This window comes from Narcine bancroftii, chromosome 4, assembly GCF_036971445.1.
Source record: "Narcine bancroftii isolate sNarBan1 chromosome 4, sNarBan1.hap1, whole genome shotgun sequence".
Lineage (NCBI taxonomy): Eukaryota > Metazoa > Chordata > Chondrichthyes > Torpediniformes > Narcinidae > Narcine > Narcine bancroftii.
Window position 1 is genome coordinate 33,146,346 of NC_091472.1, and position 20,770 is coordinate 33,167,115.

The 20,770-nt window shown below is 43.7% G+C and overlaps 1 protein-coding gene across 1 annotated transcript in view; it reads right to left on the reverse strand.

Annotated features, from left to right (window-relative positions):
* The window catches only part of LOC138760433 (calpain-2 catalytic subunit-like), a 93,655-nt gene extending 73,277 nt beyond the window's left edge, over nucleotides 1-20,378 (reverse strand). The window contains exons 1-2 of the mRNA XM_069931015.1: nucleotides 20,049-20,378; nucleotides 16,969-17,038 (exon numbers count right to left, since the gene is read on the reverse strand). Coding sequence (XP_069787116.1) covers nucleotides 16,969-17,038; nucleotides 20,049-20,285 — 307 coding nt within the window. The 5' untranslated portion in view covers nucleotides 20,286-20,378. The remainder of the gene's footprint in view (nucleotides 1-16,968; nucleotides 17,039-20,048) is intronic.
* Nucleotides 20,379-20,770: the final 392 nt, after the last annotated feature.

Sequence of the window (20,770 nt, forward strand, 5' to 3'; positions counted from 1 at the left end):
GTGGGAACCTCGATCTCAGGGTGGGAACCTCGGGTTCCCACCTTGAGATCACTGCCTGAGGCTCAGTCACCGCCCTTCAACAGATCTGCCTTGTAAAACAGGCATGACAAGGAAGCTCTCCCTTGGGGAACTCTACAACTGCAGAAGGTAAAATGTGGCCATGGAATAGCAAGAAGAATGGGGCACACAAAGGGCAACAGTCACCTCCCGCACAATCCCATCTGGGATTTCAAACTACATCTTTCTTATTCAGGCAATGCAAGCAGTGAGATTACAAATTACTAAGAAATCACAAATGCAAATTTTAAAATATTGAATTTTATCTACACATTCAGAAGTGAGGCTGTTATCCAGAATACTGGGAAGAAGGATCACTGTTGGTGTGAACATACCTCAAAGTCTGGAGTTCCTGCCTCAGGTCCTGTTCAAGTTCATTGTCTTCAGATTATACATCTACAACAATCAACAATCCTGGAAGCTGCTTCGTAGCTTGGCAGTCCTGGCTTTTATGCTCCTGTACCTGTTCCTTGAGGGTGCTCAATGATTCTTTGAGCCCTCTTTAAACATTGCTCCCAGTCAATAAAGGGGAGACCCTAGTGATCATCTCAGCAATTTTAATCAGCCTCCGTACAGACCTCTGATCTGATGCTTTACAACTATCATACCATACTATGATACAGTCAGCCAGGACATTTTATTGTGCTTCTGTAGAACGTTGTTAGGATGATGGTCGGTAGCCTTGCCCTCCTCAGGAAGTGTAGGCATTACTGTGCCTTCCTGACTAAAGAGAAGGTATTGTAGGTCCATGATAGGTCATCAGTTAAATACCAAGGAACTTTATTCTCCCCCATCCTCTCTATAACGGAGCCCTTGATATTTAGTGAAGAGTGATCCTTCCTCCTCCTTAAGTCCACAATCATCATCTTTGCCTTGTCCAAATTGAGATTTAGTTTGTTGCCCTTGCACCATTCTACAAGCCTGTCAACCTCCTCTCTATAAGCTGACTCCTCATTGTCGCCAAGGATGCCAACTACCACACCCACCCCCACCTTCCACTCTTGTGTGACTATGTAGCTCAGGCACGTGAAAGTTCAACTGATGCTCACCAGCACTAATGGGAACACCCAAAAGGTACAATTATAGTGAAAAGCTAGGCAGCTGTCTTTTGAAACAGTAAAGAAAAGCAAGAATGAAACTTGACTGACCTGGTGTCCCAGGTATTCTAATAGAGCATGGGTGCTACAGTGAACTTCACTACATCTGGAATAAAAGCCATCTGAAAAAGTGACACAAATCTTTGCCAACTTTAAATTGAGTCATTTCTTTTTAAGGTATTTTATACACATCCTTGTTAGAAAATTATTAAGAGCTCCAAATCACGTTTGAAAAAAAATTTCAAACAACTTTTCAATTTATAGCAATATCAAATCATAGCTTATTTGTTAAAACAGTGTTTAATGTGCAAATTAATGTCTTGATTAATAAAGCAAAACCGGTTTCTAATAGGGAATTTAAATTCTAAAATTGTCAGCAATTGTAACAGTGAGAATGCTTTTGATGGATATGATGTTGAGGTTTTATGAGGCACTGGTGAGACATTAATTGGATTATTGTGAGCAGTTTTGAACTCCTCATTTAAGGAAGGATGTGTTGGTAGTGGAGAGGGTTCAGAGGAGGTTCACAAAGATGATTCCATGAATGAAAGGGTCATCTTATGAGGAGAATTTGACAGCTCTTGGCCTGAACCCATTAGAATTTTGGAGAGCGGGGGGTAGGGGGGAAAGAGGTGCTGACAGAGTAGATGTAGAAAGGTTATTTTGCATGGTGGGAGAGTCAAGGACAAGAGGGCACAACTGCAGGATTGCAGGGTTTCCAATTGGAACAGATGTGGATGAAATTCTTCAGTCAGAGGGTGGCAAATCTATTTAGAAACATTTAGACAATCAGCATGGTATCAGGCCCACAAACCTGTACTGCCCAATTACACCCAATTTTGACCTACAACTCCCAGTATGGGAGGAGATCTCTGCAGGGAAAACCCACGCAGACATAGGGAAAACATACAAATCCTTACAGACAGCGCAGGACTCCAACCCCAGTCACTGGCACTGTAACAGCATTGTACTAACCACTACACTAACCATGCTGCCCCTAAGCCTGTGAAAATTTGCTGCCACAGGCGGTTGTGGAAGCCAGGCCCTGAGTTTATTCACGGGAGAGAGTGATAGGTTCTTAAATCATGGCATCAAATGTTATGGGCAGAGGTGCTGAGTGGGAAAATGGATCATCTCATGATTAAATGGCAGGGCAGAATAACTTATTTCATCTCTTATGCCTCATGGATGATCTTTGTCCATTATCTTTCAGAGAAGGGAATCTATTATTTATTTTATTAATTTGAGAGATGCGAGATCTGCATGCTAATAAATCATTTAATTGTCCATCCCTAATTGCCTTCTTGTTCTGCTGCAGTCTTTGAGATGTGTTTCTGTCTAGAGTGAGTTCCAGAATTTTGATGCAGCAATAAAGGAATAACTATATATTTCCAGATCAAATTAAAGCAAGATTAACAGAGCTAAACCTTTTCTCTTTGGAGCAAAGAAGGAAGAGAGGTGACAAAAGGGGTCCACAAGATTAGGAAAGGTATACATAGACCTATTCAATGGCAGTGCTGGTATAGACCAGGGAGAGCAGGGAACAGGGACACAGTGTTGCTCAGCAGGGTCCTACTACCCAGTTGTGAGACCGATGATTCCAGATAGGCTTTTAACAGCCTGCTGGAGGAAATGCTGTATTTAAAAAAAAACACATTCTATAACCACGGAGGTCTATGTCCAAGATGGTGGCACCTGCACTGGGCAGCAGGTCACAAGGGATTGTAGACCGTTAGGGAGCAGTGGATCAGCACAGGGCATGGAAACAGAGAGAAAATTCCCCCACTGGGAAGAAGCTTGGGAGCTGACTCTATAGGAAGGTGACCATGGCAGGAGACCAATAAGGGCTCACCTGTTGATGGACCCACTTAGGCTGAGGGTTATTGGTGACTTTTGGTTAAAGGCTTCACACAGACTGCAGGTGACCTGCAGTCAAAGGCTCCAAGCTGCTGAAGACTGGCTCATGGGAACCAGGTATCAGAACCGGGATTCAAGAGGGTGCTAAAAGTTTCCTGATTGAATCAGATTTGGATCCATAGCTTTGGTGCCAATAGCTTGAACATTGAAGCTGTGGGAGTGCTGGAAGCAAATCCATGGATATTTGGTTTCTCTGAAGGGACTCTCTTTTATTTATTTCTTATTATTGGGAGCACAGGACAATGCTGTTTGTTTGCCTTAATAGCAGATTGTAGTGTGAATAAAAGCTCTCACAACGAAGGAGAACAAATGCTTTTATTAGCTTATAATTATGGGTAGGGTTATATGTGAGGAGAGAGGGGTGGAGCCAGGAGGCGGGGCCAGCCATCAGCACAACACCCTACCAGTGAATCCCAGTTCACTGCATTCACCCCTTCCTGTAGAATTTAAGATCAGTAAATGAAGACAGATCATGGGTTCAGAAAAAAATGGTTGAAAAATATAGAGTTATTTACAAATTTATAGATTTAAACAGTCTGGGGTCTCTAGATCCTGGTGGAGCGCCTTACCAACGGAGGGAGGCCTTGGACTCCTTGGGTCTCCTGGTCCCCCTGTGAGGTAGGAAAGGCAGACTGGGTCTCCAGCTCAACAGTGGAGGGGTAAGCACTTTCTTCCTGAACCAGATGCCCCGAGGCCCTGACTGGAGGTGGCGAGAATGAGCTCCGTGGCTCGCAGGGGGCTTGAGACAACAGACCCTCTGTCCTGGTGGGTGCCTGGTCCCTGATGACGATGGTGTCCTCCTGCCATCTGGGTACGCCACATAGACATATGTGGGATTGGCATGGAGGAGTTTTACCCTTTCCACCAGGGGGTCGGTCTTACTTCTTCTCACGTGCTTCCTGAGGAGGACTGGACCAGGAGTGGTGAGCCAGATTGGGAGTGTAGTCCCTGATGCAGAATTTCTTTCAAAAGTGAATAGGAGCTCGTGAGGGGTAGCGTTGGTCACAGTACATAGTAGCGACTGGATGGAATGGAATGCCGTAGGAAGGACTTCCTGCCAATGTGAGTCTGGAAGGCCTTTTGACTTCAGGGCCAGTTTGACAGCCTTCCAGACCGTGGTGTTCTCCTTTTCAACCTTCCCATTTCCCCGGGGGTTGTAACTAGTAGTCCTGATGGATGTGATTCCCCTTGCCAGCAGGTACTGACATAGTTCGTCACTCATAAAGGATGAGCTCCGGTCACTATGAATATAGCTGGGATACCTGAACAGGGCAAAAATGGAATCTAGGAACTTAATGACTGACGAAGTGGATGTGTCTGGGCATGGAATGGTGAACGGGAAGCAAATGATAGAGAAGGTGTTCCTGTTCGTGGAAGGGAGAGGTCCTTTAAAATCCAGCACTCCCACAGCTTCAATGTTCAACGCTGAGTCATTCAAAGAGCCTGGATGACTCTGTGCCTTTGCAAGGCGGTAGGAGTTCGGGTTGCACTCTGCACAGACCTAGCAAGACCTGGTCATTTTTCCTGACATTTTCCATGGAGTAGGGCAGATAGTGTATCTTGACAAAATGAGCCATGTGGGTGACCTCTGGATTGCAAAGATCATTATACTTAGACCACATTTGGCTAGTATGTGCAGAGGACAGCTTCCTCTGGACAAGGCATCTGGAGGGTCATTAAGAGCTCCTGGCTGATAGACAATGTCATAATTGTTGGTGGAGAGCTCAATCCACCACCTACCAATCTTGTTATTATTAAACATGAATGCAACAAAGTGCTGGTGAGTGAGGAGTGTAAATTTCCTCCCAGCCAGGTAGTGTCTCTAGTGCCTCACGACTTGTACAATGGCTTGAGCTTCCTTTTCCAGACATGGGTTCCGGAGCTCGTGGTCTTGTAATGTCCGAGAAAAAAATTGCAACCAGCCTACCTCCCTGCTTGAGGGTAGTGGCCAGGACAACATCGGAAGCTTCACTTTCCACTTGGAAAGGTGCATTCTCGTCTACCGCGTGCATAGCAGCTTTCACAATGTGGTTCCAGGGGTAGTTAAAAGCCATTTGGACTTCAGCCAAGAGGGGGAAATGAGTGGCTTTTAAGAGAAAGCAAACATTATCAGCATATTGAGGGAAAAACCCCAGGCATCACCTCAAAGCGTTTGTGGTCCTGGGAATGGGGAGCTCTAACAGTGGGTGTTCTAATGGTGTTGGGGTTGGAGACCAACTTTCAGAAGGCGTGTTCTTGTGCTTTTTCTGCCTTTAAGCTTTGAGTTGGTAAAGGCTGTTCATTTGGCAGATACCATTCAAGGTCTCTGGGTAAGTATTCATCTCATCTACCTGGTCTGGCTTTTACTCAACTCCAAAGCTCCTAGAAATGTCAATATCCCTTAGCTCTCTTCCGAAAATCATCCAGCAAGTTCATGTCTGCCACCCCCAGTGATTCAATGCAAGAGCTTTGGCTCAAGAAGCTTCAGCAAGTAAAACTTGTGGCAAGAACAAGCCAGGGGCTTTGTTTTAATCTTTTCAGAGATGGTGTAGCAAGGATATCAGTCAGGGGATAGATGTGCTCTTCCTTTACAATGTGGGATAGCAGGGATACTTCCAGTACCTCTGATGGCCACACCTGTGGGAAATGCATCCAGATGCAGTTTCTTAATGAGTTAGAGGAAGAGATCGATGAAATCCAAATAATAAGAAAAGCAGAGAAGACTGTAGATAACGGTTACAGAGGTCACACCCAAGGCTCAGGCTTCAAGTAGATGACAGACTAGTGAGGTAGGTAGAGGGAGTAGGCAGATCGTCCAGGGTGCCCCTGTGACCACTTAGTACCAGTATACCACTTTCTGATTAGGAAAAACATAACCGCAGTGCTCAAGATCATATTCTTGGGAGTGAAGCTTTATGGGTAGAACTAAGAAACAAAGAGAATAATCTTTGATAGGACTGTATGATAGGCCCCCAAATAATCGAGATGAATTGGAAGAACAGATGTGCAGGGAAAACTCCAAGTCCTGGGCATCAACACCCCACTGTGTAATTGGATCCTAGATTTCCTCACCTCCAGACCGCAATCAGTGAAGATTGGTAAGAACGACAGCTCCACAATCTCCATCAGTACCAGAGCACCACAGGGCTGTGTTCTTAGCCCCCCTGCTCTACACACTTTACAACTACAATTGTGTGGCTCAATACAACAACACCATCTACAAATTTGCCAATTATACCACAGTAGTGGGTTGTATAAAGGAAGGGGATGAGTCCGCATACAGTGTGGAAATTGAAAACTTGATTGAATGGTGCATTCATATCACCTAAACTTAGGAGCCGATTCCTGACTTCAGGAAAGGAAAACCAGAGGTGTACAATCCAGTGATAATTGAGGGAAAAAAAAGGTGTAGAGTGTGAGCAAAATTAAGTTTTTGCGAGTCACTATCTTGGAGGAGCTTTCCTTGACACAAAACACCAATGGCATCATAAAGAAAGCTCATCAGCACATCTACATCCTCAGAAGTTTGCAGAGGTTTGACATGACACTAGAAACCCTGGCAAATTTCTATAGATGTATAGTGAAAAGTGTACGGACTGGCTGCATCACGGTCTGATATGGGGATACCAATATCCCTGAGCGTAAAGTCCTCCAAAAGGTAATGGACACAGCCCAGGACTTCACAGGCAAAATCTTCCCCATTATGGAGTATATCTACAGGGAACACTGTCGTCGGAGAGCAGCAGCAATTGTTAAGACCCGCACCACGCAGCACATGCTCTGCTTCGCTGCTGCCATCAGGAAAGAGATAGAGGTGCCACAAGACTTGCCCCACCATGTTCGGGAACAGCATCAAACTCAACAACAAACTCAGTCAGAGACTCATTTAAGGATTCCTACTTGTACTCTTTATTTTCTTTTTGTTCTGTGTGTGGCACAGTTTGTTTACATTTGTTATCCATTTACCTTTCTTTGCTTACACTGTGTACAGTTCTTTTGCACTACTAAAGAGTAGTAATTACGCCATGTCCGCAATTTGAAAACCACTGCTCTAGGAGGTCAGATTCGGTTTCTCACAAAGTTCCAGAAGCTCCTTTCCACTGATCCCAATAACAAGTGTCAAAAAAAAAAAAAATCTGAGTAAGGTGACAATACCAGATTGCACTGCTGGCTGGCAGGCAAAGAGTAGCAGTAAACAAAAGCCACCTGCACCAAGTAGGATGTCCCATGAGGACTTGTTGGCATCACTGCTGTTCACCACCTACACTTGGGATTTGGACGCTGCATAAAAATTGTAGGTTAAAGCAACGTTTGTTTGGTGGGGGGAGGGAAGATATGATTGAGGACTTTAGTTTACAGGATGTTAATAATTTTGTAGAGTGGAAAAAGACCATGAAGATTATATCAACTAAACAATGCAAGTTGAACGTGGGGTAAAGGAACAAAGGGATCGTGGATCTCGTTATTGAAAGAGTTTGTGACTTCTTACATCCACACTACTGAATTGGTCCATATTATTCCTGGTAGACCTCGGAAAGGAATTTTCAATTAAAAAAAACTAAAATTACAAATACGGTTGGCGTGGCTGTTACATTGCCAGCCATAGGGTTCTGGACCAGGGTTTGAGTCTTGCGCTGTCTGTAAGGTGTTTGTATGTTCTCCCAGTGTCTGCAAGGGTTTTCTCCAGGGGTTCCAGTTTCCTCCCACTGTTTAAAACATACTGTGGGTGTATGGTAATGGGGTGCAAATTGGGAAGCACAGACTCATGGGCCAAAATGGCCTGTTACCATGCTGCATGTCTAAATTTAAATTTTAAAAAATGCCAAAATGCAGAGGATATACAAGGGATGCTCAAAAAGGTTCCCATTTCATTTCAATGTAGCCTTGAATCCATCTTCAGAGTTAATCCATTGTCACAGCAAAAAAAAACCCAAGGTTTATATACATTGGCAGCAGTTTACTAGAACAATACACAGTACAGGCCCTTTGATGTTGTGCTGTTATACTACTTAACAAAAATGCCAAGCCTACTCTACTCTGTTGCCCTCCATTTTCTTTCATCCAACCTGTCCAAGTCTCTTAAATGGCCCTAATATTTCAGCCTCCACCACCATCCCTGAAAAGGCATTCCAGGCACCCACAACTCTTCTTTATGTTTAAAAAAAACACCCCTGATGTCTCCCCTAAACTTCCTTCAATTTGTACATGTCCTCTGGGGCTTGCTATTCCTGCCCTGGGAAAAAGATGTTGGCTCTCAAACATGTAGACCTCTATCAAGTCTCCTCTCATTCTCTGGGCTCCAAAGAGAAAAGTCCCAGCTCTGTTAATCTTACTTCATAAAACTCATTTTCCAATTCAGGCAACATGATGGTAAATCTCTACACCCTCTCCATAGCTTCCATATCTTGTAGTGTAAATAAAAGCTCTCACGACTGGAGGGAGAATATATGCTTTTATTAGCTTATAACTGAGGGTATGGTCTTACAGTGGTCTTCAGAGGGGCTCAGGGTTTAGGCAGGAAACCAGGGTTATATATGGGTAGATGAGGCAGAGCCAGCCATTAGTATAACACATAAGTGAATCTCAGTTCACTGCATTTACCCCTTCCTGCAGAATTTAGGGTCTGTGGATGAAGACAGAACATTGATTCAGAAAAAAAATAATCAAAAAATATACAATTATTTACAAATTTAAGCGGTCTGGAGATCCTCATGGAGTGCCTAAGCACGGAAGGGCCTTGGGCTCTTCAAGTCTCCTGGTCCCCTTGAGGAGGAGGAGTGGCGGGTGGGGTCTCCGGCTCTACAGCGGAGGGGGATGCACTTTCCTCCTGAACTGGATTCCCTGAGGCCCTGACTGGGCCGTGTCTCACAAGGCATTTGAAGCAAAGGACCCTCTGTTCCAGCTGGTGCCAGGTCCTTGGTGGAGACGGTGTCCTCCCTGCCATCCAAGTACTCCACATAGATGTACATGAGATTGGTGTGGAGCAGTTTCACCCCTTCCACCAGTGGGTTGATCTTGCTTCTCCTCACGTGCTTCCTGAGAAGGACTGAACCAAGAGTAGTGAGCCAGGTTTGGAGTGTAGTTCGCGATGCTGACCTTCTTTTGAAATTGGATAGGAGCTCATGAGGAGTAGCGTTGATTGCAGTATATAGTATCGACCAGAGCCAGCTGGCAAGCCTTCCAGACAGGCATTTTCCTTTTCCTTTTCAATCTGCCCACTACCCCAGGGGTTGTAGTCTTTCTGGATGCGATGCCCCTCACCAGCAGGTACTGACAGAACTCGTCACTCATAAAGCATGAGCCCTGGTTGCTATGAATATAGCTGGGATACCCAAACAGGGCAAAAATGGAATGTAGGGCCTTTATGCTTGATGAAGTAGATGTGTCTGGACATGGAATGTCGAACGGGAACAGAGAGGAAGAGAGTGAAGAAGAAAGTTTTCCCCTTTGTAGAGGGGAGAAGTCCTTTTAAAAATAAAAGACACTAAGATGTTCAAAGGGACTGGATGACTTGATCAGGTGCACCTTTGCAGGCAGTAGAAGTGCGGCTTATACTCCATGCAGACCATCTTCCATGAAGTAGGGCAAATTGTGTACCTTGACAAAATGAGCCATGCAGGTAATCCCTGGATGGCAGACCTCATTATGAAGAGACCGCAATTGGCCGGTGTGTGCAGAGGCACAGCTTCCTCTATATAGTTAAGGTCTCCTGGCTGATAGGCAATGTAATTGTAGGTGGAGAACTCAATCCTCCACCTAGCAATCTTGTCATTTTTGATTTTGCCACTCTTGACATTATTAAACATGAATGTGACAGAGCGCTGGTCAGTGAGGGGCATAAATTTCCTACCAGCCAGGTAGTGTCTCCAGTACCTCACCACTTCAACAATGGCTTGAGCCTCCTTTTCTACAAATGGGTTCTGGAGCTCATGGCCTTGCAATGTCTGAGAAAAGAATGCAACCAGCCTGCCCAAGTGGCCAGGGTTACATCCAAAGCGTTGCTTTCCACTTGGAAAGGTATATTCTTGTCCACTGTGTGCCTGCCGGCTTTCGCAATGTGATTTCTGAGGTAGTTAAAAGCCATTTGGGCTTCAGCTGAGAGGGGGAAAATAATGGTTTTAAGAGACGGCAAACCTTATCAGCATATCGAAGGATCCACTGGGCAAAATAGGATTAAAAAAAAACCCAGGCATCTCCTCAAAGCCTTTGTGGTCCTGGGAATGGGGAACTCTAAAAGGGGGTGCATCCTATTGGCATCGGGACCAATGATGCCATTCTCCACCACGTAGCCAAGGATAGCCAGTTATGTAGGCCTGAATACGCGGGGGCGCGACGCGGGGGCTCGGGGTCAAACCTGGGGGCTTCACTGCATGTAGAAAGCTTGAGGTTGGGGTCATGGACTTCCATGGTATGGCCACAGATGGTGACATTATTGAGGTAGAGGAAGATAGCCTTCAACTCATACTCATCCTCCATTCTGTCCATCTGCATCTAGAAGATAGCAAACCCATTAGTAATACTGAAAGGACCCTCTGGAATTGATAGAGATTACCATAAGCCTCAAATGCCGTACATGGACGGTCCTCGGAACAGATTGGCAAATGGTGATAAGCAGCCTTCATGTCAATGGTTGAATGGACTCAATACTGTGCAATATCATTCACCATGTCCAAAATTCAAGGGAGAGGGTATGCATCCAGGAGTGTGTACTGTTAATAGTTTGGCTATTGTCTATTACTAGCCTGGACTTGTTTTCTCATTTTATCACCACCACTTGTACTCTCCACAGGCTGGTGCTAGGTTTGATGATATCTTCATCAAGCAGACATTGTGTCTCAGATTGTATGAACTCTCAGTCTACTGTGCTGTACCTCCTGCTCTTGGTAGCAATAGGTTTGCAGTCAGAAGACAGATTCAGAAAGAGTGGTGGAGGAGGGGGGGGTCAATATTCAGTGTGGAGGGGCTGCATGTGGGTTCTGATTTTCGAGGCCCTCCTTTCTGAACCAATACTCCAAGGTCATGCTCTTAAGGTGACACAGAATGTCCATGCCCAACAGCGCTGGAGCACACAATTCATCAATTACATACAGATGTATTTTACAAAATTCCTCCCCCCCCCCCCCATGACAAATGTATTATACAATGTTCTTGAATACAAGTAGAGTGCGAATGATTGAGACGCAAGGAATATTTGATAATTGGAAGGATACATCTTTAGGTTGTATTCTTGTACAGTCCTTGAGTCTATGAAGCTTTCAGTGGAGCCTGTAACAATTAGGCATTTAATGCAATGTACATTTACCTTCACATTTACTATGGAGTTGCTGAGCTGGTGAGGTCTTTCCTGATCTAGAACCATCAAAGCTAGGACCCTGGAGTCTCCATACTCCTCACTCAAGTGGCCCCTAGCATCCTGGGTTTCCCTGCATGGGCAAGATGGTGTCTATCTCATAGCATGGCAAGATGGCCAACCTCATTCCTCTTCCTCCAATGGTACCAAGTTTGAATTTGAGTCACAACAAGATGGCCACCAAGCCTTTTCACACTATTTCCTCACTGCCACCCTCCATCCGCATGTAGCGCAGGTTTGGGTGAATTCAGGGCAGACGTCTTAGTGTTGGAGTCATATCTGGAAGCAGTGCAGGTCGCAGACTTCCCAGGGCTTCCCTTCGTGCGGCAAAACATCACCCAATGTCCTTTATTCCCACAGCTGGAACACACTGAGTCTTTAGCCAGGCAACGAGATCAGGGATGCTGGCTCTTGCCTCAGATAAAGCACTCCCTAGCATGGGAAGTGGCACCCATTAGGATTGGTGTAGTGGGAGCAGCTGGTCCTTGGAAGGGATCACCTGGGTGAGCGAGGTCACTAGCTTCTAGATTGTCATTCGAACTTGGCCTGTTTCAACAATTTGGTCAGTTCAACATGACTAGCCAGGCCCTTGTTTTCAGACTCGAGTGGTCGCTGCCTCACGTACCTCAAGCGAACCCCCACGACTAAGAGTATCCTGGATCTGTTCCGCCTCAACAACGCAGCCCTTAGCCGCTTTGTACCTGCACTTCTTGGCAAGCGTCTACAAATCCAGCACATAGTCATTCATGGTCTCTCCTGGCCGTTGACGATGTAGAGTAAGTCGGTGCCTCGCTAGGACCTAGTTTTGCGACTTCAGGTACCTATCCTTCAACGCCTTGATGGCAGCATCATATGTAGTGCAATCCCTGATGACTATACCCTTTTGTTCCTACCCTCAAAATGAGTGCAGACTTCCTGAGTTCATCAGTGTGGAAGACGTCTCTGGCAGTCTAGCCAGTACGGGACAGAGGGTCTTTCAGCAGCAAATTTGGTTAAGTCGAGCTTCCATCATTTAGGGAAAAAGCTAATAAATTGTAGTGCGAATAAATGCTCTCATGATTGGAGGGAGAACATGCGCTTTTATTAGCTTATAACTGAGGGTAGGGTCTTACAGTGGTTTTTAGAGGGGCTCAGGGATTAAGCAGGAAACCAGGGTTATATATGGGGGCGGAACCAGCTGGCAGAGCCAGCCATCAGTTTAACACACCACCAGTGAATCTCGGTTCACTGCATTCCTATAATGAGATGACCAGAAATGAATACGATACTCCAAATGTGGTAGTGACCAGAAATGAATACGATACTCCAAATGTGGTAGTGACCAGAAATGAATACGATACTCCAAATGTGGTAGTGACCAGAAATGAATACGATACTCCAAATGTGGTAGTGACCAGAAATGAATACGATACTCCAAATGTGGTAGTGACCAGAAATGAATACGATACTCCAAATGTGGTAGTGACCAGAAATGAATACGATACTCCAAATGTGGTAGTGACCAGAAATGAATACGATACTCCAAATGTGGTAGTGACCAGAAATGAATACGATACTCCAAATGTGGTAGTGACCAGAAATGAATACGATACTCCAAATGTGGTAGTGACCAGAAATGAATACGATACTCCAAATGTGGTAGTGACCAGAAATGAATACGATACTCCAAATGTGGTAGCGACCAGAAATGAATACAATACTCCAAATGTGGTTTGAGCAGAGATTTGTACAGCTGCAGCATGACCTCTTGACTCCTGAATTCGATCCCCCCCCATTAATGAAGTCCAATATCCCTTGGACCTTTTAACTATCCTACCAACCTGTACAGCAACCTTGAGGGAAGAAGGGAACCCTTAGCAGTATGTTCATCCACACTCCTAAGTAACCGACCATTAACCCTATACTTAGCCTTCTGGTTTGTCCTTCCAAAATGCATCACCTTACTCATCCATATTGAACTCCATCTGCCATTTTTTTTTTTTTTACACCCAATTCTGCATCCTGTCTATATCCTTTTGTAAAGGACAACAACCTTCAGCACCATCCACAATACATCCAACCTTCATATCATCTGAAAATTTACTGACCCTTCCTTCTACTTATTTTTCTAGGTCATTTATAAATAATCACAAAGAGAACAGGGTGCTGAACTCCACTAGTCACTAACATCCAGGCCAAATACTTTCCTTCCACTACTACTCTCTGCTTTCTCCATGCAAGCCAATTTTAAAAAATTCACACAGCTGAGGTTCCATGGATCCCATGCCTCATCACTTTTGGAACAATCTCTCATGGGAAACCTGGTCAAATGCCTTCCTAAAATCTATATAGTCCACATCCACCTCCCTACCCTCATCAATTTCCTTTGTTAACTCCTCAAAAAAAAACAATTAGACGTGAGACACAGCCTTCCCTTCACAAAGCTATGTTGACTATCCCCAAGTAGATTGCACTTCTCCAAATGCTCTTAGATCCTATCCTTAAGAATCCTCTCTAATAGTTTGCATACCACTGACACAAAACTCACCATCTGCAGAAGATTACAGCCCAGAAACAGGCCCCTTGGCCCCTTCTAGTCTGTGCCAAACCATTTTTTTTTGACCTGGTCCCACTGTCCTGCATCTAGTCCATAGCCCACCATACTTCTTCCATCCATGTACCTGTCCAAATTCTTCTTAAAAATTAAAATTGAACCCACATTTACCACTCACTGTGTAAAGAAGTTCCCACTGAATCTTTTCCCTTTCACTCTCAACCCATGTCCTCTGGTTTGTATCTCACGTATGCTCAATGGAAAAAGCCCATTTATATTTACTGTCTGTCCCCTCGTAATTTTAAATACCTCTATCAAATCTCCTCTCATTCTTCTACACTCCAGGGAATAAAGTCATAACCAGTTTTTACCTTTCCCTGTAACTCAGTTCCTGAAGTCTGGGCAACATCCTAGTAAATCTTCTCTGCAATCTTTTTATCTTACTGATATCTTTCCTGTAGTTAGGTGATCAAAACTGCACACAATACTCCTAATTTGTCCTCACTAATGTCTTATACAAGTTTACCATAACATCCTAGCTCCTATACTCAATATTTTGATTTATGAAGTCCAATATGCCAAAAGCTCTCTTTACAATCCTATCTATCTGTGATGCCGCTTTTAGGGAATTATGTACCTTTATTCCCAAATCACTCTGTCCTACCACATTCTCCAGTTCCCCTACCATTTACTGATCATCTCCTTTCTTGGTTTGTCCTTCTAAGATGCAACACCTCACACTTATCAGACCATTTTTCCAGCTGGTCCAGATGCTTCTGCAAGCTTTGAAAACCTTCGTCGCTGTCCACACCTCCAATCTTAGGGTCATCTGCAAACTTGCTGATCATCTATATCATTGCTATAGATGACAAACAACAATGGTCCCAGCACCAATCCCTGAGTTACACCACAGTAACAGGTCTCCAGTCTGAGAAGCAATCATCCACCACTACTCTGACTTCTCCCATCCAACCATTGTGGAATTCAATTCACTACTTCATATGGATACCTAGTGTTTGAACTGTCCTGACCTCCTATGTGGGACCTTCTAAAAGGTTTTATTAAAGTCCATATAGACAACATCCACAGCATTTCCTTCATCAATTTTCCTGGTAACCTCCTCAAAAAACTCTGCAAGATGTGTTAAACAAGACCAACCTCACACAAAGCCATGTTGACCATCTCTAACCAGTTTCTGACTATCAAATAATTGTTTCGCCAATCTCTGAGAACACCTTCCAATAATTTAACCTACTACTGACAGACTCACCAGCCTATAATTTACAAGGATACTTTTGAAGCCTTTTTAAAACAATGGAACATCATGAACTACCCTCCAATCCTCTGGGAGCACATTTAAAACATTTAAAATATTTCTGGGAGCCCCTGTAATCTCTACATTAGCTTCCCTCAAAGTCTGAGAGAATATCTTGTGACACAGGGAGAACGTTCAAACTCCTTACAGAGAGAGTGTTATTCGAACCCCAGTCCTGATTGCTGGAAGTATAATAGTGTTGCACTAACTGTGTCGCTCTGCTAACTAGAAAATTTTTGTGTTTTAAAAAAAATCCACTTCAGACTCAAATATTTCTGCATCAGTCAGTAGAAACAGCAGACCCAAGGTTACATAACCATCTCAAACCCCGTTCTATTTGCATCGCGACATAGTTTAGAACTGTTCTGCTCAAGATCAGAAGCTTCAGAAGGTGGTGAAAATAGATCAGAACATAACACCAACTCCCCCCCCCCCCCCCCCCCCCCCCCCCAGGCTTCATCCTTACCTTCTGTGGCCTAGGAAATACAATCAATGTACTAAAGGGCCACCAGGAAGAAGGCTCAAGGGAGTGAATAGTGCACCAGACTTAGACAGTTTCTTCCACGCATTTTTAGGCGCCTGAATGAACTCTGAAATAGTGCTTTCCTATTGCCTTTGCTTTGAATGAACTCTTTCCCTCCCCCCCCCCCCCCCATTGTAACTGTGCTCTTGTCCTTCTAACTCACATGACTACGGTGTTAAAGATGACCCAAATGGGTGCAAAAGAACCCTTCTCACTGTACCCCGTGACAAATAAACTTAAACCTTACCCCTAAGATGATGGAGATGGCCACCAAGATCCTACAGGTAACAAATTAAAATTCTAGTTGGGGGTGGGGATCTCTGGAGACCTATTCACAATGGTGAAAAAGTGGAATTTGCCATGTAGATTACTTCAGTAGAGGAGGATGGCCAGAGGTAAATGAACAAAATGATGCAAGTTAAGGCAGAAGCAGTAGAGCTGCAGATAACGCCACGATTTCTGGAGAATAAAACAATGGACACAATTTTATAGCGTATTGGAATTACCAAGCCCAAAAAGGGCCAAAGACAGACTCCATTCAGCCCAATATTAGTGAATGCACGGTCTTCAGATTGACAAATGCAAATGAGAAATAGGAAGAGAGACAGGAATGTTGCTTGGGGATACCAGAGGTCCCAAAACCTGGAGCAAAATAAAACTACTGGAAGAACTCAGCAAGTGAAGCCAGCTTCACCTGCTGAGGCAAAGAGATTGCCATTTCTGGTTGAGACTCTACTCAACCCAAAATATCAACCACCTCTTATGTGCTGCTTGACCCACAGTACAAGCAGAGTTATTGCTGATAATTCACAGACTACAGATACAAACAAAATTGAACAGGCAAGGACAGTCCCACCTAGTTGCATGACTGGGGGAGGATGCCATGTCCATTCATTCTATTGGCTGCAGGCTGGATAAGGAGTCATACCTTTGTCACAGTATGTTGTGAGTGGTTTGAAAAAACACCATTCCTGTACTGTGACAGGGAGCCTCATGAAATAAATTAAGTAGCTTTGCATTAATTATATTTAACTATAATTAAAAAAATAAAGAATGGACATTTACTTCTTTAAGGTTAAATGAAGTGGTGGGGGGGGGGGGGGGGAAGGTTGTAAAATGCAATACCCAAGATGGAGCCAATTGCAGGTTTCAATTTCAAATATACATTCCAAATAAACGCTTGTAGAAGTGTCTTACCTAGTGCCCCCTGGCAGATATCAGTGCGTGATATTCCTCCAGTAATAAATTCAGGGTTTGGACACAGATCCTATAGTAATTAAACATACAGACAAGTGAAAATGTTTTCTTTTCTTGTAGCAAAGCAAAATGAAAGCACACCATTGCAGGTTACTAATAGCATAGAGTTGAACAGCAGAAAAATTGACCCCATTCTAACCTCCCCACCTACCTTCATCTGCACCAATGTCATTTCCCACTTCAGATCTAGAGTCACTTTATGTCATGCCTATAGAGTTCCCCACAAAACCTAGTACCACCACCACCTCCTCTGGTAATGAATTCTATATGCACACTGTTTACCATATTTAAAAAAAAATTAAATCCCCTTTAAAGCCTTAGTTCTATTACCTTAAACCTATAACTTCTTAATGTTGATATCACTACCAAAGGAAAGAAAAAATTGACCAAAAAAAGAAACAGCTGAAGCAATTCAGCAGGTCAGGTGGCATCCAAGGAAAGAAAGGTATAGTGGAGATTTCAGAAGTCTCCAGGGATTCTGCTTTTCTCTCCTATCTATGGTCTTGCACATTTTATTCCCTTCAAACTAATTTGTTACAGTGAAAACAACCTAGCTTATCCAATCTCTCTTCATGACTAAAGTCCTTCACTTCAGGCATCATCCTGGCATATCTCCATTGCATTTTCTCTCTGGGTCAATCACATCCTTTCTATTGTGCCTAATTGAACAGCAGAGGAGATTTCATGCATTTTGTTGAAGTTTCAACACAGAAACCCAGTTTTTATTTTTGATGACCTACCCAATGAAGGCAAGCACATCATGAGATTTTCAGGAAACTAGGAGCGTGAACTCCAAGGTTTCCCATTTAACAACATTGCTTAGTGCCCTACCATTTACTGCCCATGTCCTATCACTTCACTCTTGTTTGGACTAGGTTTCATCAGGCAATGCCCCACCCAGATCCTACTGTGGTCTTAGATAAAATCCATGTTTTCAAATGAAACTCCTACTATTGAAAACATGCTCCACTCCAAAACATCCTTCCACCGTTGACCTCTGCTTCCCAACTTCAAGTTAATTTTGGATCCTGTTAGTCATCTTACCTGGAATCTCATGTACCTTAACCTTCTGGACTAGCTTCCCATGTAGGACCTTGTCAAACTCCTTATGAAAGTTCATACAAATAATATCAACCACACTGCCTACTTTCAACATCAAGGATATTGTGTAATAATACAACTCAATTTATAGTTAATTTTTGAAGTAGATTTAAGGATGCCAGTGACAGTTTAATCTGGTTTTATACAGGATCTTCTAGCCCAGAAGAAAAATCAAATTTTCACTTTTAGGTCATTCGGAAACAATGTGATCCAGATTTCAACTTTGTTTTTAAACAGAAAATTTACAAAATTTAAACACATTATTCTCATATACAACAGTGGATCAAACTCTACTGGCTCTGACCAGAACTTTTTTTTTTATATATAAATGGGAAAAGCAGACTTTCCCACATGCAAATTTTAATTCTGGGCTGTTGTAGCTGTCTCTCCACATTACTGATGGGTTCCCATGAAATTCAAGAACATCATTCAGGCCTCTTGAATTCTAATTATCTCATTGAAGATATGGGTCTGATTTATAATCAGCTCAGAAAAAAGGCAAGACCAGTTTTTTAATGTTTACTTTTAATATGCCATTAAACAAGGTACAATAGTTTTAAATGCCTCAGGACATCAATGTCAACAGGTTGTAATAAAGCCTCAGCAGCTTTATCAGAAGGGAAGGCCTTCAACTAAAATCCAACAGGTGCTAGTCTCAAGTAAGGCTTCACTAGAAAGAAGCCCATGTAGAGGGTAAACAAAGCAGCTGGTGGGAACAGAACAGATCAGGCAGCATCCACAGACAGAAATGATCAGTCCACATTTTGGATCTTTGATTCAAATTAATAATTTAATTACCATTACCAGCACACATTTTTTTTTAAATCAAAAATAGTAAAGCTTCCCACAATTTGCCTAACAAACTACCAAAATTAATAACCAACTTTGCCCCCATGTACAGGCAAGCAAAGTTTATTTCAACCCGATTAATAGATGGATGGGTTGGATATAACTCCTGTATTTACAAGTTCGGACAACAATTTGAATATTTTGAAAAGAAAGTTCTTTATAGCAGTTCTCAAAACTGAAGACAATGAATCAGGATTTTAAAACTAACATTTAAAGATTACCACGCCTGTAGTTTTCATTTTAATCCAAAAACAGGCGTCGTTGCGGATTTGTGCAAATAACTCATCACGAGTCAAGGAGGCTCCAGCCAACCCGTTTCCTGCGACACACCTGTTTGGACAGGAATGACATAATCCGTGGTGACAAAGGACACTCTGCAACCTTCCTGTTGTCACCGACCGTGAAAACCAGACACTCCTTTAAAAAAAATTGCTGCAATTTTACAACAAGAGAAAGTTGGAAGTGAGGGCAACTTCATCGAGTTCGGGTTGACTCGTCGCGGGGTTGATCTACGCCTCCTCCTCGACCAAGACGAGCAGGTTGGTCGGTTCCTTAACCCCAGCTTGCAGAGGAAGGAGAAAGAATTTCTTTTTTAAAAAGAGAGAGAATCAAGTTAGCATCGACTCGGAGGCTTACTTCTGTGCGGCGTTCAGGTTGAACTCACTGCATCTTGGTCCTGTTACCGCAGTGAGCACTTTGGAAGAGCTTTTCCGTCCATCAACTCACCAACAACGGGCTAATTGCAAGGTTTTTATTAAATCCCTAAAGTTTGTAGGGTTGGTAATCTTTGCCCATCACTGGATGCAGCGCTTGTACTAAGGGGGCAAGTTCGCTCTTGTATTGCAACAGCAGGAAAAATAATAATGACAAGTTAAACTCTAACAACGGGCTAATTGCAAGGTTTTTAATTAAATCCCTAAAGTTTGTAGGGTTGGCAATCTCTGCCCATCACTGGGTGCAGCGCTTGTACTAAGGGGGCAAGTTCGCTCTTGTATTGCAACAGCAGGAAAAATAATAATGACCACAAGTTAAACTCTAACAACGATGTATTTTTTAAAGAAATTCAATACCTTCGGGCGGCTCCACTCGACGTCTCTAATTTTGTACGAACCAGGTCCGAGTTCATTGTAACCCAAAGATGAAGGACAACAAGGAAACGACTCGTCGCAGAACAGGCTTCCCGCCTCTAAATAATGTTGCCGGAGCGCTTCGTAATCCTGGTTGAGAAACTTCACCGGTTGCTCCCAGGAGCCGATTCCCATCCCCCGCTCCCTCTGCTTCTTGATCCGAGACGCCATTCCTGACATGATGGCAGCTGTTTCGCGGGGGGGCGGGAAGGCAGGACACAACCCACGTCCCAGCTGTGCGGAACACGACCTGGACTGGGAAGAAAGGGTCGGGCAGCTTTTAAAGGAACGTGGGCGGGATCTGCGCCAGGACCGACACATGCAAAGGAGGTTCCCACCCATCTGATGATTTTCGTAATTGCCCTACCACCAACGGCAAATATTTGTACATTCAAGCACTTTATTTTGCAATAAAGATGCCTGATGGGACTTAAAGCCTAATATCATAGACCAAAGTGAATGGGAACACTCTCTCGTGTTGGGTCCTACTCTTCTCAGGCAACCTCTCCAAGCCAGGGATGTGATGACCGTTCTCTGGAGTCTGATCAGATCTTTTTTTGTTGATTGATTTCAAGATTGTGGGATTTGCAGACTGAGCCCGCGTTTAATTATCCATCCTTCTTTGTCCTCAAGAGCTGCTTTTTTCAAATGCTGCAGTTCCTTGA